Source organism: Lycorma delicatula, chromosome 2 (assembly GCF_047948215.1).
Source record: "Lycorma delicatula isolate Av1 chromosome 2, ASM4794821v1, whole genome shotgun sequence".
NCBI classification, from domain to species: Eukaryota; Metazoa; Arthropoda; class Insecta; order Hemiptera; family Fulgoridae; genus Lycorma; species Lycorma delicatula.
In genome coordinates, this window is record NC_134456.1 from 134,207,153 (window position 1) to 134,225,213 (window position 18,061).

At 30.1% G+C, this 18,061-nt stretch overlaps 1 protein-coding gene across 2 annotated transcripts in view; it reads left to right on the plus strand.

Moving 5' to 3' along the window:
* The window catches only part of LOC142319228 (uncharacterized), a 72,323-nt gene that overhangs the window by 5,935 nt on the left and 48,327 nt on the right, over positions 1-18,061 (plus strand). For both annotated transcript variants that reach the window (XM_075356263.1, XM_075356264.1), the window contains exons 3-6: positions 2,923-3,276; positions 6,361-7,207; positions 11,778-11,959; positions 14,143-14,367. In XM_075356263.1, coding sequence (XP_075212378.1) covers positions 2,923-3,276; positions 6,361-7,207; positions 11,778-11,959; positions 14,143-14,367 — 1,608 coding nt within the window. The remainder of the gene's footprint in view (positions 1-2,922; positions 3,277-6,360; positions 7,208-11,777; positions 11,960-14,142; positions 14,368-18,061) is intronic.

Sequence of the window (18,061 nt, forward strand, 5' to 3'; positions counted from 1 at the left end):
TTCTGGACAAGTTATTAAGCACTCTGTTTTATTATAATGAGCAGAGTGCACATTCATTATACTCTTTCCAGATCATTGATAAAATTACAAAGTTATAATTAACAGTACACTATAAAATTTTATAAATCACTATAAGGTAAGTTTATTTGCATTATTAAAAATAATAATATTACATCATTGCATACAATCCATACGATTGTATGCAATTATGGATTGCATTAATCCATAATTATTATGTAATTACCGTAACTATAATGTATACCGTACATAATTATGTACGGTATACATTAAAGTTACCATACTATAATGTATACCGAAATTATAGTAATTATAATTATTATGTATACCGTAACTCAAGCTGATATCAATAAAATTAGTATTCTAGAAAAAGTATTTAAGAAATGATAATGTGATTTAAACTAAGGAAAAGGTATAAAATGGGTGTATTTCAAAAGCAACACTAGTCTTCAACTTACAGTTCCAAACATGTATGTGTTACAGGTGTGTTGCAGGAATTAAATTGTCATTCCATCCAGTTTAATTTTTTTTTTTTTTTTTTTTTTTTTTTTTTACTGAAGTAAATAATATTGAGGCAGGAACCACTGACAAATTGACACTAAAATTACCAGTCGATTCAACATTCAAATTATGTTACATCAGTTAAGTGTATGTGTTTGTTTATATGCAAGCACAAGTTGTTGCCAACAATACCTTATACCGGAATTCATCCATCCTCTGTTCGAAAAAATTAGAGCGATGTGGTTACTACATTTTAGGCAATTTTTTTTCAAAATTGGTCTTTAGTAAACTGTGAATTAACATCATAAATATATTGCAGACAAGTTCAAATAAGTTTCTGTATTGTACCAGTCATATTTATAGTAACCTCAGGGGCTATGACATTTCCTGACTATCTGTAAAAATAATGTTTTAAAAATTTTTGTTTTGGGAAATTCATTCAAGGAATTAAAGAATTTTATAAAATGCAATCTTTTTCTATGTTAATATTTAGTTTTATATTGTCGCGTGTTTACAGCTCGATCAGGATATTGAAAATTTAGAATGTTTATTTAATTACAGAGAAATCAATATTAATGACAATATTAATAGTAATAGTACTAAACGATAATAATATTACATGTTAATAACAACCAAATCACAATTAATACATGACATAAAAACATAACATAATCAAAACAGTAAACAATCATCATATTTCACATAAAGTGGTCATAAATTTCAGTAGCAATATAAACAGAGATTACACATAAGAGTTTAAGATAATCATCAGGATGTATTCCAGGTAGATGAATAGAAAACCAGAATCCGACCCATTAACAAAAGATAACATAATCGCTAGTCTTAATCCTTTTTAACTACTAGTCTTGTATCAATAAACAATAATAGTACACTAGGTAAGACAATTATAAAATTCACTGCAAATACCTTTGCTGCCTACAAATAAAACTATCCTAACAGTTTATGAGTGAAATTTAGTACATTGTTTCTTTCACTTACAGTTTTACAATAACTCACTGATAGTATTTCTTTTACTGGAATTACTCATGGCATCACCTTAATTGTATCAAACTTAATTCACACTGTAAATTTGCTCCTTTACTGTCCTTCCCGCAGAATGCTCTCACTGACTGACATCTCGCACTCTCCTCACTGCACTGACGTCATAACATCTCGCTGGACTGGTTCACAGCACTCCGCCAAACTCATACAATCACATCTGCAGTCTCTCCTCGCAGAACTGGTGTCGTAACATCTCACAGAACTTTGCACAACTGATTTTTAAATGATTTATTCTGTATTATTTATACTTCTAGCCTCTTTACCTGCCGGACTGGACCCAACTCAGTGTGAGAACGACCAACCAAGGTTTTCGTTACCATGAATTCCATAACCAGGTCCAGTAGCTTTTCTCGTGGTAAAAGCAGGTGTTATTGTATGTCAGAAAACAGCATTACAAAGGATGATTGTTAAGCGGACCTGTTACTTTTACTAAAAGGTTCCATTTTTGTCCCTTTCTGGATTCCTCCAGTTATTACCTTTTCTACTACTTTCATAATAATTGGTAGGAATCTGTTACTCAGGCCCGCTATACCATTGTTGTTACAATATATAGTTTTTGAAACAAGTAGTGAACCCCAAAAAGTGGTAAAATATAGTGCTGATGCTTATTTTTACTTGATTTTATTCTCGACAATAAATGTTTATTAAACTGTGAGTGATTTACTTAAAAGTTTGTAGTAACAATAGAACAGTTGAAGTTGTATATGAGTTAACAATGAAATTTTATTTTATTTGCATTGTATTGCAAGCCAAAGTTTTATTATTATTTTATTTAATAATAATAATATTCATTTAATATTATTTTTTGCTGACAATGACACTTACTTCATATTTCCTGAAAATGATCTTTTAATTGGTAGAGAAATTCTTATATATATAAACATTTTTTATACAATAACATATTACGTAGAATGTAAATAAAAATCACTTTAAATAGTATTGGGTTCTTTTCTGTTAATCTCCCCTCTAATATAGTTTATAATTTTGATTTATAAAACTTAATAAACTTTACTTAACTTCATGTAATGGATTTAAGTTTTAGTTAAATTTTAACTTAACTTTCAGTGGAAGACATTGCTGCTTTTTGGCCAGTGTGATAGACTATAATTTTATTTAGTTTCACTATTATATTTTGTTAGTTTTCAAAAGCTCACTAGATAAGGTAATATAAATATAGTTTTTGTTTTCTACCCAAAACCTACATTGTGGGGGGGGCGATAACGGAAACAAGTTTAGGAGGTTGGGGAGGATAATGGAAAAGAACTTAGTATTTTATTTGTTATCTAAATTAAATTAAATCATTTATTTCAGCCAGAACTTTAAATTTGTTTTTTTTTATAGATACTTCAGACTTGGGGTTTAAATTCAGCATCCTGCCCTGTTGAAGTTTCTCGGAAATGTGTTGTTTTTGTTATCAAAAGCCAAATATTTTATTACTGTTTCAAAAAAGATGTTGTAGTGTTTTCAAAATTAATTGTTACGTACTTTAATTCTGTTTCTGAAACATCATCTGTGGAGGATTGTGCATTCATAGTACAACGTTTAATTGATTTATATAATGATACATTATTAAAGAAAAATCTTCAGTTACTGTTTGTTGAAAAAGTTTTATTATCCATTGTTAATGCACTTGTAGTATTAGGAGAAGTTAACGATTCTGATTTTGAAAGAAAAACATACACCTGCATTTCCAAGGTATGTATTCATGTATAAAATATATATTTTATTTATATTTAAAATTTTTTTAATACAAAAATCACATAAATGGATTTATAATAAGTTACTTTGCAATCACATTTACAGCCAGACATATAATCATGTTATTAAGCTAGGCTCAACACATTTGTATAATTGTTTTGTGAGTTAACATTATGTTTCATTGAAGAGAATAATGATGTTTAATAATGGTTATATTATTATCCTGTTTCTTGTAGTATCATGTTAAGATACATCTTCACTTATTTTACTTTAATATATAAATTTTTTTCATTTGTGTTTTATAAGCCAACAAATAGTTTTCCTCATTATATTTAGCTAAGCAGCATTGATGTTAAATAAATTTTATGTAATTCAGTAGTATCCATTTTTTTACTGAAACCTATTTGAAATATTTTCAAAAAAATTTCTTGAGTAAAAAAATTAGTTGATTTTTTTTCAAGTAAATAAATATTTTATTCATTATTACTCTGATTTGCCACCTTCGTAGATTATATAATTTAAGTAAGCACTTCTCAGTTTCATAATTCTTTAACATTCACACTGTATTTTTTTATTATATTATTTTTCTATCATTTATTGATTACATTAACAACCAAGACAGTAAAATGATTTCACTTGCCCAAGTAGTGATTTCATTGTTATCACATCATCTCGTCAGTCAAGTTTTTATAAATACACGTATACAGGAAATTAAACTTAAAAAATTACTTAATTAGTTTACTATTATGTAATTTAGTTTGTAAGTAATAGTTTATTGGCAAACACTTACATAATTTACAGGCATTGAAAATGATCCAGTTACTTCTATGCATGTGTCAGTACGTTTGAAATGTTCTTGGCTACTCTGTTCCCTGTCTATTTCCTGGATGGCATTGATAATGTTTGTCTTCATTTCCTTCAGTGTGTATGTGAATTGTTCCTAGAAACAGTTTCTGAAGTAATCTCAAAGAAAGAAGTCTGGACTAGTCAGATTTGGAGATCTTGGTGGCCACAATCCTTTAGAAATGATTCTTCCACTGAAAAAAATCTTGTAACATCTCCATAGTGGAGCAAGCTGTATGGCAAGTGTCACTGTCATGTTGCAACCAGCAGTTATACTCATCTTCTTATAATAAGGCTATGAACTGTTGGATAATTTCTTGATAGACAGCAACAACATCCACATTTTTTCAAACAAACAAGGATTTTATTATTAATTGCCTTGAAACCGCACTCCATATGCTTATTTTTTTGTAGCTGTAGAGAAGATTCAAAAAAATGTGAAGGTTTTCAGTACTCCATATCTGGTAGTTCTGACTATTAACATGCCTACAGATGAAGGTGAAACCACGCTTCAACTGTAAAAAACACCTGATCTAATATGCTAATGTTGCCTCTAATGAAATTCTTGAACTATTGACAGTAGTTACCCTTTTAGCATAATCAGCATTAGTTAGCTCATGGAAAACCAGCATTTGATACAGACAACATTTCAGCATTCTCCTCACTGCAGTGTGGGCTAAACCTATGAAATGTTCTTTTCCTGGCGTAGTCTCCGCAAAGATTTATGAGATCTTATAACTGCCATTTTAATATCCTGTATGACCTACATCGTTAAAACTAACCTGTGTCGTGCACATTTCTAGTCTAACAGTTCTAAGCATTCTCCCCACTCTCTAGCACCAGTCATGTCAACATCTTCCACATAAATTTACCCATCTCACACCAATATATGCATTTTAACAAAAATGTGCATTAGTGTAAACTACTGAGTGATAGAGTCTGTTTTAAGTTAAAAATTCTGTATTAAAATAATTCAGTGAAAACCTCATAAAAGATAAAACTACATCTAACAAAGGTCAGAGACAAGCTAGGTTGTTGATAAAAATAAGCCTATCTTTATTACACAGGTCATCATAATCAAATTCTTAATGATTTATTAGCTCATATCCATTTTATAATTTATTTATATAACACCTTTCTAGACAATCAATTTCTCTATTACTTTGGTTTATTTCTATGTTCCATATTGTTTTGTTACTAATTAATTAGTTATTCAGTCTTGTTTGAAAATTTCATTTTGAAAAATTTTTTAATATTTTTTTTGTTTTGAAAAATTTCTTATTCTCTTTATTGTACTTTTATCTTATTAAAACAAAACTTATTGATACAAAATTTGCTATGAAGTTAGTAAATAGTTACAGCCTCTAAATACTGCTGACACCTTAGTCATCATTTTCATATGGTGTGTTTCTGTAGTTGAGTCAGTTCGTGTTTGACTGCTTCTTATGGCTTATCATCTACAATCTTTACAAATTCATTCGCTGTATATAATAGTGTTTTAGTCCTTGTGTTTACCATGACTCAAAAACAATTCTTAACTTTCCGATTTATGAATCTGTGCATTTTTAGGTGTTGTAAGCAAAAATGTTTTAGATGATCTGACATAATCCAAAAGGCATCTCAAAAATTAGCATAGAAATTCTTAAGAGTAACCAAAATTCTATTGTAGGATTACTAGGGAAAATGAGATGTTAAGATAAGTTTTAGAATCTGATGACTGGAATGAGTGATCTTATAAATGATTTATAACATCTTAAATAATGCATAAATTGCAATAGACAGTGAATTTCAGCTAATACCCTCAAAAAGTATAATAGGATCTGCAACATTTTTGAAACAATATTTAAAATACAAAAATAAGTCAGTTACACATTGAAGATATCTTTATGAACTCAATCACTCCTTTTTCAGACTAGCAGTTGCTCAATTTCTTCTTTTTTTAACTCGAGGAAAAAATAAGTTTTCTGAGTCTTTAAGCAACTTCTTATAGAAGTATGCCTGTAGTATTACACTTTTACTTTGTGTACTTTCAGATTTTCTGTTTATATCAAACATCACTAAATAATCTAGTGATTTTTTTTTTTAATTTTATGTTTCATTTAAATTTTCTAATCTACATTTTTTAAATTATGTATTTATTATTTCTATTATCCGTCTTGACATATTAGGAAGCACTTTTGAAACTTTACAGCTTTCTGAGCTACTAATTGTACAGCTATTATTTTTTTTTGTTTGCAGATTTTGTTTCAAGATCCAGTGGTAGCATCTGCATATGTAACTGGTTTAAAAGATCTTGAAGCTGTAAAGGAAACTTGTACTGAAGCGTACATTCTTATTCAAAAATTGTTAAAACTTCCAAAGAAATATTCATTAGAAGTAGTGGAATATTTATATCCAAAATGTCTTCATTCTTTCGCATCAAATACAAAAGATGAAAACAAAAAATTTGAAGTCTTTGTTTCTTTATGTGGTGTTATTGGATTTAAACCAATTCAGAATTGTGTTAGTGCTAATTTAAAAACTGTTAAAAATTTTGAGGGTATAACTGTGCTTTTAAAAATGATTAAAATCATGAATAAACTAAATATTTCAGCAGATGCAGAAATTGATGATGTATATTTTTCATCTTGGTTAATATCTCTTCTGCAATCTTTTCCAAATAATGTTGCATTGACCCCAGATTTATTGAATGTTATCAGGGAAATAATTCTATCATTAGATCCTATTGTAGCAGAACAGATGTTACCATATTTTGTCAAACATGTCTTATTAAAGAAGAAATTATCTGATACCTTGATCAATGTTTATTATAATACTTTGGTTGATATTTTTAACATATTTATTAAATTAAGCAGAATTCATGTTTTTTTATCTAAAATATTACTTGAATCAATTGAAATTTTAATGCATAGTGCTGATGACAATTTAAGTCTAGAAGAAGTGCTTCCTAAAAAATTTTGTAAAAAATTTAGTGATGCTATTACAGCTCAGCCTACAGTTTCTTTTTTTCATGTAGTAACTACCACACAATATTGTCTTCAAAAGTTTTTGTTACCCAAAACGCAATCATCATTCAGTGAATTAGGTAAGCATTATGAAAAATAGATATTTATAATATAAGAATATGATATGACATGGAATGAACATTTAGTTTATGGCATTCAATAGACTGTGAGTATTTGTTAGCCAGTATTTGATGGTGCTATATGGGACAGTTGTGTTGACTTTGAATCATTACTATTTGGTAATACTACTAAGGAAGAAGGGACTTTAGAATCATGTCCAATCATTGAGTTGCAGTATAGTCTTATGGTGAATGTGTTACCTCTTTCCTGAATAAGACAGACCGATCACCATAATGTTACCTCATTTTCCTTTCTTGCAATGTTGCCTAATTTTTAAAATCTCTTGTTTAAAAATTAAAAAGGATATCTTGTTTTACACTTAAACATCTTCCCAAATTTTTTTATTCATTGAAAATTCTTTGTGAATTTATGAAAAGCAGAAAATTTAACTATTTCTACTTTTTTCCAGATTGGTGTTATTTTACTGATTTTTTTTCAACTACACACACTGCTTCTGAACATAGCTTATTTAAAATTTCATTATTTTTTATATTTGTGGACAAAAAATATTTATTTTGTGAGGAAGTGAAATATATCTTTATTTTTAAGGTAAAAAATTTATTTCTAAAAATCTACAGAAAATATAACATTTTTCTTAATTAAAACTTCCTTGTTGTTAAGAGATAAATAACTATGTATTTACCTCTAACAGCACTATTGTAAGTGAGAAAAATATTCCAAAAAAATTCACAATTAATTTTTATGAATTATTAAAAGGATCTAAGTTAGATTTTTGTAATAGTTTTTGCTATTATAGTTTTCCTTATTTGTATATTTGTTATTAAAGAAATAATAGAGGATTAGCAGCCAATCTGTTGATCCCTGTCAGAGTGGTATAGTATTAATCTTTCATCCAGAAAGTTTGGGTTCAGATGCCAGTCGGATTTGGAATTTTTCATACAATGCACAAAATTTCCATTCCACATTTCCGTGCACAAACTTTAAACTTAATTAGTGAGTTAATTGTCAGCCAAGTAATAAAAAAGTCATAAATTAGTCGTGCATTTTATTAGGGTAACCAATCCCTACTCTACTTTTAGTTTCCTTTATACTTTTCCTTCATATTTTCCATGTTCTAAAACATAACATTGCAGAAAAGTTTTAGTCTTGCTCAGTAAGCAATAAGTATTTGTCATTGAACATTATTAATATCTCACAATCCTAATCTGCCATTGTACTGGTTGTTTGGTTGTAAACTGAGAGTATTATTGCATCATGATAGTGTTATTTATTATTACTTTTAAATTTATTGTTTTACTTTTTATACTCTCCTATCACATTAAATTTTTTAATTTTCATCAGTGATGAATAATGAATTCTTAAATAGGAAAAAACATTGGGGGGACAAGTGAGAAGAAAGAAAAAAAGGACTATAAAAGTATTAAATATCTTTTTACAAAAACTAAACGTGTGCTTATGTATAGCAATCAAGGAAACTAGTCAAATTGTTGGATTGTTGGAAAAAAAACATTTATCCTCTAAGAAAAGAAGCAACAAAAAGTAGTATTTTATTCTTCTGTAAAACAAGAAGGCAAATAATAATGTTTAATGCAAAATCATAGATTATTGAGTGCATTTTAGATGTTAGTAAAATAATAAGTCAAGTTTCATGAATGTTTTATTATTGTACAGAGCATTTCAATCAGTATTTGCAACACTTATTAACTTCAAACAAGCTCCACATGAGCACCCTTTGTGGTGCATAAAATGTCTAGACGATATTCAATTTCATACCACACATTATGATGAATGTATGGAATTATTCCATTAATTACACTTTTGATTCTTCTCTGTAGTTCATTGATATTGACAGTATTTATTGTGTATATCCTGCCATAACAACCCCAAAGAAAGAAATTGAGTGGTGTAACATCAGGGAATCAAGATGGCCAGGGAATTGGTCCATCACAGCCAATCCAACATTGAGGAAATTGTTCATGTAGGTAGTCTCTAACATGTAAACCCAAGTGTGGTGGTGTGCCATCTAGTTAGATGTAAAGTTGGTTTGCCAATGTTCAACTTGTGGTACTGTATACTCCTGTAAATCTAGATAACTTCTGCTAGTAACCATTGACTTGGTGAAGAAGAATGGTCCGATCACTTCATAAGCAGTCAACGCACCAAATGTTAATTTTTGGGCTATCACATAATGTTGTGTTTGTCGAACAGCATGAGGGCTCCCATTACTCCAAATGCAATAGTTATAATGATCAATGTTACCAGAAACATGGAAGCTAGCTTTGTCAGAGAAGATTACTTTATCTAAACCTTTGTTCATTTATGTCCACGGTGGAATTGTAACAGAGTGACTTATTGTCATCTTCAATTACATGCAGCATCTAAATTTTGTGTACATGAAGTTTTAGGTGCTTGTGTAAAACCTTCACAATTGTCTATTGTGGTATTCCCATTTCCAAACTCATGAGTCAATTTACCCAGGCTTCTGTGAAAATTTTTTCTTACTCGATCTCTTTTTTTCTGTTTAGCCTCCAGAACCACTGTAAGGCATTTACTTCAGAGGATGATGTGTAGTCTTGAAGGGTAGTCTTGTATAGTCTCAGGTTGACCGTTTCTGAGAGTTTGATTAATTGAAACCCAACCAAAGAACACCGGTATCCACGATCTAGTATTCAAATCCATATAAAAGTTCTCCCTTTACTAGGATTTGAACCTTAGAACTCTCAACTTCGAAATCAGCTGATTGTGATGTGGAGTTAGCCATGGACTTTTGTAGATGTAGTCAGTGCTACTCCAGATTACAAGTTTCTTGTTGTATTTTAAGTTTACTTATGCTACCAACCTAAAAGAGCTTATTGAAATTGTTTAACGAGGATAAACCACTTAATCTATCCCATGTATTTTTTTTGATATTACATAGTTCAGCCAATCACTGTTTCACTTTTGAAATTAATCAGTTGTAGAAGTTTTCATTTTTTACTTGTTATTTATACTAATTATCAATAAATGGCATATCATTTAAATCATAAATGTGTGGTAAAAATATATCAATATATATATATGTGTGTGTGTGTGTGTGTAAAATAATAATAATAATAATGTATTTGAATTTGTACAGTGAGTTATTAATTTCCTTGATTATTATATGCATGTGGATTGTAAAACCTAAATGATGTCAAAAAATGATTTCCCTGGAGAAATATTTTATAGAATAATTGTTTTTAAAATTTCTGATTTATGTAACAACTAGGAAAGTAAAAAAAAAAATAGAATAAAAAGAGATCCATTAATACAAATCAGAACATCTGTCAAATACGTATGTATCAATTTTTGCTTAAAATTTAAGATTTGGGTTGATTTAAATGATTTTTTATTTTTTTTATTTGTCTGCTATTGAAATTTGAGATTGGTTTTAGGCATAAATTTAAACAGAAAACTACATTATTGTTGGGAAGAAAATTTAAGTAGCATGTCATATTTCATTTTGTTTTTTGAATTGCAAAATATATTATGCAATACAAGATAAAAATAAATGATCCTACAAGGCGAAATTTTAAAAACTGAATTTTATTTTCTGATTTATAAGCATGAGTAAACTGTTCTACATGCACTAATTATTTGATATAAAATTTTGTTGCACCATATTTTAATAGGTTGATATAACTTTTCATAAGTGCTACTTTATATTGTTTTTATAATCTAATTTACATATATAAGTAATTATTAGATGTCCATTCTCTATAAAACTAAAACAATGGCTTTGCTTAATTCAACTTATGCAAATTAATTTGATTTTATCTTTACAGAAATGAATATTTGGATGATGTAAACAGTTTTTATAAAATTTGAAGAATAAACTTATCAAAACTAGACTTAGCAATTTACACGATTCAAGTCTTAGGGATTATTTTTTTCACACAGAACTTTATAAAATAAATTAATTGGGCCCTTTCAATATATTTTTAATTGACATAATCAGGGTACAGCTTATTGATAACTATCAAGTGATGAAAATGATAGAAAATAAAATGTAATACAAGTTTAACAAAATATATTGATTCTAATGATGATTGCTTAAATCTCATTTATCAATTTTGAGTTAGCTGAGCTTAGGTTGATGATGAGCTAATTGTAAGTATCAGGTTAATCTTTATAGTATTCATGAGTTCTGAAAAAAAGACCATACTGTGTTAATAATTTAAACTGTAACCGAACAAAAACTTGCTCATGGAATTTATTAAATGCAACTCAATGTAGTTTCTCTCTTTATTCAATGTACCTTCTATCTTTTGCCAAAGGTTCTTAACTGCAGCTTATTTGATCATGGATAAAGTAAAATGTGAACTTAAAATTTTCAAATTAAACAGTGCTGACCTTCAACTTTGTGTACCATTCTTGGAGCACAAAATCATAAGTTGTATTCAGAAGTATTTTCAATATGGTAATTATTGATAATATTTTATCTACAAGCCTGTTTTATATTATTTAATAATAGAATGGTTTATATTAAAGAATAGTTATATATTTTTATCAATTGTTTATAGATACTTTTAAATTTTATTTCCCTTGCAGATCATGGCAATGGATTATTACTAGTAGAAATGATATTTGAACTGACCTCACAACTACTGCGTGGAACTTGGATTGCTGATCATACAGTTCCTTTTGCAGTTAGAGAAAAATTTACATTTGTTTTAAGAGATATTGCTGAATTTTTACGTTCTTTTGGCATGGCACTTGTTAAGAATACACTGGTAAGTGCTGAATTGAAATTTCTTATATGTAACTAATGTATATACAATGTATGCAGTGGTTAAGTGTGGCTGGACTGTAGGAGTTTTCATTGATTGTCAAACCAAGGCAAGTTCTTGCAATTTGTCTGTGTCATCTCTTGTTGGTTTCATTTTTGAATTGGGAGAGGAAACTTTTTATGGTGATGACTTCACAGTCATCAAGTCAAGAAAAAGAAGGCAGCAAAGGGTTTCAAGCCTCATAAAATTCTTTTGCTTGACAGGAGCAATGAAAGGAACTATCCATAAAGACTTACAGGCTGGCCTTAAATTTGGAGTTGGACTACCATGTGACTTCATTGGTTGCCTTTTGTACTTCATGAGTCGGAAGATTTATCAAAGGAAGGATTTTTGTCCGGGTTTCATTATCTGTGGTGCAGCTGCCATCAATAGGCTGTCAGCACCTATCCCCAGTGTTGCATAGAAGATCGAAAGGTTGAGCCATGAGTCTTACAAGAGTGTTATGCACTGACATCCTTCACCTGTTTGACACATCAGTTTTGAAGCAACCAAAGTAAAGTGAACAGTCGCTTGAGGAAATATATTGGTTCAATGTCACATTATTCTTTTATGGATTCAGATATCCCTCTCTTACCCTGAATATGCATGTGGCATGGACTTCATTCACATTCACGTAATATTGTAGTTTTGGTGAAACCTTGTCATTGGAATTCTGAGGAAAGATTTTTTATAAATGACAGAGAGGATCTTTTTTCTGTCCCAGAAATGTCTTTTAACTCTTCACAAATCTTTTATGATAGAATTTCACCTAGCCCTAATGCAACAGTCAGTATTAACAAGTCTTTACCTTAAAACAATGAATTTTAATGATATTAATACTTATAATGACAATAGTCAAACTAATCTTAAAACACTAATTCTTCCTTCCCAAAAAGTTTTAACCACACTAACTTTAACTCATAAATATTAGAAGTAAGACTGAAGAGGTTGAAACATTTCTTTCCAAAGAATCACCAGGTTTGGATGTTTTTCAGACTACCTTTTTAATAAAATTAAAAATTACTATATATTTTCAGAAGAAATTAATTTTGAATGCTGTGCAATTCAGTGCCCTAGTGTAAAGTTTATATTGATAGTAATTTATTGATCTTCTGGTTCTTTTGAAACCTTCTACATGTACTATTGGAAATTATTTTTAAAATTCTTAAATTCAGTGTCATAGTTTGTGGTGATTTTAATGTTAACCTTCTAGACAATTTTAGTCTTGAGATGAACCATCTGTTAACTAAATTTGAGTTAGCAGTTCCAAATATTATGATCTCCCAGCCAACCAAAATTAGAAGGACTTCAGCCACCTGAATTGACAATATTTTTACAAATTTACAAAAAAATAATTTTTTATTCTTTTGTGTAGATTATGGTCTTTTCAGATCATAATTGTTAAATTGCAGTACCAAAATTTATTAATGAAAACATGCAAGGAAAAGATTATTACTTTTGCTGTTAATTATGTAAGCAACAAAATTATACTAATTAAAAATTGTTATGTTTTGTCTTCATTGGTTGATAATGATATTAATTTTAAAATATAAACTTTTGCTATAGAAAAACTAAAGCAATGACTGCAAAATATTCTATATTAACGAAACAGGACTTAGTTTCAAACAAATATACGATGTACACTTTAGCGTTCTACAACAACATACAGTCAACATTCATCATTTATAGACAAATTACAAACTACCATTGGCAACAAACTTGGTACCTACATATACACAAAAAAAGATTACATCTTGACATATTTTTTCATTATGAAATATGTAACCATATAAAGACTTATAACAATGATACACTTAATTACCAAATACAATTCAAATGCAAAACAGTTTTAAACCACTTTTTGAACAAATTTGCCTTATTCAAAACACTGCTAGTTGATCTTAGTATGAAAAAGTAGCACCAGTCACTGAAGTTAATATTTTTCAATTATTTAAAGTCTCTTAATAATAATCAAGAGTGTACTTTAATTTTTGAATATGTGTTTTAACTTTTTTTTAATTTTCTTAAAAAATGTGATTATTCATTGTATAACTTCTAAAATGGTATTGTTTTTTTTTTACATGTAATAATGATTTTAATTTATTCGCTTAATTTTAACGAAAAGATTGTTCAAACATTTTCTTCAGAATAATCGTGCTACAGCAGCATATTTTGACTTATGCTGTTCTTGGGGAGCTGTGAATTTGATGATGATACATTACAGTTATGATAAAAAAGATCTGATCGAACCACAAACTAACAACAATGCTACCAACTTAGCTTATGTGCTGAATTTTTTACCTGATATCACTTGGGATCTTCTGTCAAATAGAATTATAAACTTTGGCGACACTGAAGCAAAACATTCTTTGGTAATTCTATATTTTAATTATTTTCATTCATAGAAATTTATTTATTAAAATATGTAATTTTTTTCTGTTTGTTATCAATTATTGTTTTATTTTGTGTAATGTGTTCATTAGTTTTATTGTTTGGAAACCATTTAACTTATAAATTAAATGACTTAAAAGCAGGTTTAACTTTTAAGTTGTTAATTTGCAAAAAAACAACTAACAATTTTAAGTTGTTAGTTTCAACAAACTAACAACAAATTTGTTTGCAACAAATGTATTTCAACTGAATTTGTACATTCAGTTTTGAAGTATAAAAATCATTTCTTTGGTGCAGTTTCTCCACATGTACATCCAATATTTGGCATTGTCTAAATGGAATCAGTTGTCTCTGTAAACTGTGTTTTGCTGTATAAACAGAAACAGATTATTTATCATATTATTATGATCATATTATCTTGTAAATTTAAACATAATTGTTTTTTAAAACACTAGAGAGAAGAACCATACAGTTCATTGATGGATCAGTTTAGTTGATTGATGGAGAGCATTTTAAAATATGTTTTTCTGTTCTCAAAATTAACTTTATTAATCATCCACTATGTGTCTACACCTTCATTACTATCAGCATCTACTTACAAGACATTCATACACTTATTTACTATATTATTATTTTTACTTTTATCTTTTCTTTAATTTTAATATTATTTTTATGTTTTGTAATTTTAATTTATAATTATCTTTAATAAAGCAAATATTGAATATAAGATTAGTGATTGCTATTTAAAAACAGCAGATAATGGTCCATTTAAATTAAAACTAAACAATTAATTTTGTTTGCTCTAAAATTTTATTAAATTTACTTTTTAACTCATTTCATCCATTTATGTATTTTGATGGAACTCGTGGTATTTCAAGTATTATGGGATTTTAAGATTATAAAAAAAGATATATATATATATATATACAGAGTGGCACAAGGAAATGGGAATTTTTGAAAGTAGTAGTGGCAGCCCTGGGAAGCTGGCAGAAAGGTGGGAGTGGCATCCTTCTGTGCACAACTACCTGCCATTTAGTAATCAAGGGTCAGTGGGTTGGTTCACATTGTGCATTTGCTGTGAAGGCATTTTATAAGAATGGTGACTGTGTGACTGCTGCTCAACAGGAATTCAGACGTCATTATTATTTAGGATATCATGGCTGTGTACCTGTGTACCAGCTTGCCACGCCATCAAGTCATGTGTTGAGAATTTCAAGGAGACAGGTTCAGCTCTAAAAAAAAAACCACCAGGAGGTCAGTGAACCTCAGAAAACATTGAAGCAATTCAGGCCTCAGGTGGAAGGAGCCCACAATTATCAGCAAGGAAACACGCAGCAGTGTTGAACCTAAACAGACAACCATTCGCCGAATAATCCACAATGATATGAAGTTTCACCCTTACAAAATTCAAGTTTTACAGGAACTGGAACCATCAAACTACGTGGTCCCATGAATTCCCATGGAAGTGTTTCAAAGTCCTTGTCTGGTCAGGTTTTGCAAGGGTTCAAATAATAAGTTAGGGTTCAAGTTAGAATCAAGTACAGGCTGGGCTTAACCTTGTGTGAGACACTGGAATGGGCAGGCCTCAACCCCATCCACACATGTTTCCCAATGGCTGTTAGGAAATGTTCCTGTTTACAGGATAGGTGTTAACAAGGTGGAGATGCATTAAATATCTCTTCCAAATAAGCACCTGCAGATCAACTGAGACGAAGAGGAAGTGGCCACCCATCTTGACAGCAGAAGAGGAAGAAATTCCCAATGGCAGAGAGGGCAGAAGAATCTAGAGTGGCATCTTTTATTAAAATGCCTTGTCTGCTTGGAGACAATGAGGTGGCAGCCCACCACCACTGAGCTTAATCTGCATAGTGCTCATAATGTGGCCAGAGGATTTTACATATTACTGGCGTAAAGAAAACAAATTAGAGCCTTTACGCTAAAGGAAAAGAATGTAGCTGTAGCCTTCATTTCAGAAACAAAGAAAAAGTCTCCGGGTTAGTAAGTATGTTGATGACTACATAATGTTCTATAGCGGTGTCAAGTAGAACCAACGGGCAAGTAAGGAAGTAGCAATTTATATAGCTAAACAATTTGAGATTTAGAATTAGAATCAAAAGCTACAATTATGTGTCAGATGATCTCCGTAAGAAGAAATATGACACGTATGTGCTCCTGAAGAAGGTAAAAAGGAAGAGTCAGGAATGTTTTACAGAACTCTTCAAAAGGTTGTAGATAAGTATGCCCAAACTGATCAAATAGAGATAACTGGAGACATGAATGCTAGAGTTGGTGATAAACCTCTGTCTTACTATCTAGGCCATTTGTTGAGAGAACAGTATACAACAATGGCTATCTATTGAGAGAGTTTGTCACTTTTAATGACTTGAAAGTACAAAATACTTTCTTCAAGAAAAAAGATGTTCATAAATATACATGGGCAGCAAGAGGCTTTAATTTGATAATAGATTATTGTATCACGAACACCAAACACTCTGGACAGATTGTGGATGTGAGAGTGCATCAGGTGTCGGATGTTGGCTCAGATCATTCATTATCTTCGTATAACTAAGATCGACATGTATAGCAGTTGAAGATCCCCAGTAACAAGAAGAAGGACCAGGTAGATGAGGTGTATAAGGTTTATCTATTACAGGAAGAGAGTGTTAGACACCTTTTCCATTAGAGAATGAAGAGGAACTAGAGTATAGGGAGACAAGGCTAGACATAGAAGAAAATTGCTGTGGCTTGAAGGAGACAGTACACAAAGTTTCATCGGAAGTTCTCAGAAAGAAGAAGAAATATAGAAAATAGAAAGGTCTCAAGGCATGGACAGAAGAAATACAGCTGTGAAAGATAAGAATTAGGCATACAGAAAATATATCAACAGTCCCACAGAAGGAAACAGCGAAAGATGTAGAGTAAAAGAAATTTTAAAAAGGACTTGCAAAGAAAAGACATCAAGACTCCTGGGAAAGATTTATTGCTGACGTTGAGAATGATGTTCATGGCCGACAGACTTTTTCATGCAAAGCACTGAAAACTCTGTGCAATGAGCAGCAGGATTCTGTTAAGTTGAACACTTTCAATGATGAAGTTCGGCGAGAATACTGTGAGAAACTATGGTATGATGAAGGGACTTCAGAGGGAGATTGGTCTGATGCAGACACTCAGGGCCTGGACAACATCATAATTGAGGAAGTGAATGAAGCATTAAATGTATTAAAAAATAGAAAAGCTACAGGCATGGATGGAGTGAATGTTGAATGCTGTAAGTATGGGGTACTCTGCTACATTTGAAATTGATGTATCTGTTTAACATGTATTGGAAGCAAGGGAAGATCCCGTCAGACTTTCGAAAGCAAAGGTGATACCAATATATAAAAAAGATGACAGATAGAAATGTGAAAATTATAGAGGTTTAAATTTACTGGACAGTGCACATAAAATATACGCCAGGATTCTCAATAGTAGGCTGAAAATTATAGCTGAACATGTAGTAGAAGAAGAACAATGGGATTCAGAAAGGTCATTCAACAATGGATACAATCTTTACCATTAGAATAACTGATTGAAAAAAGATGGGAATTTAACCTGGAAACACATACAACTTTTGCTGATTTTGAAAAAGCATTTGACAGCTTGGATAGAGGAAAATTTGGAGTATATTGATTGAAG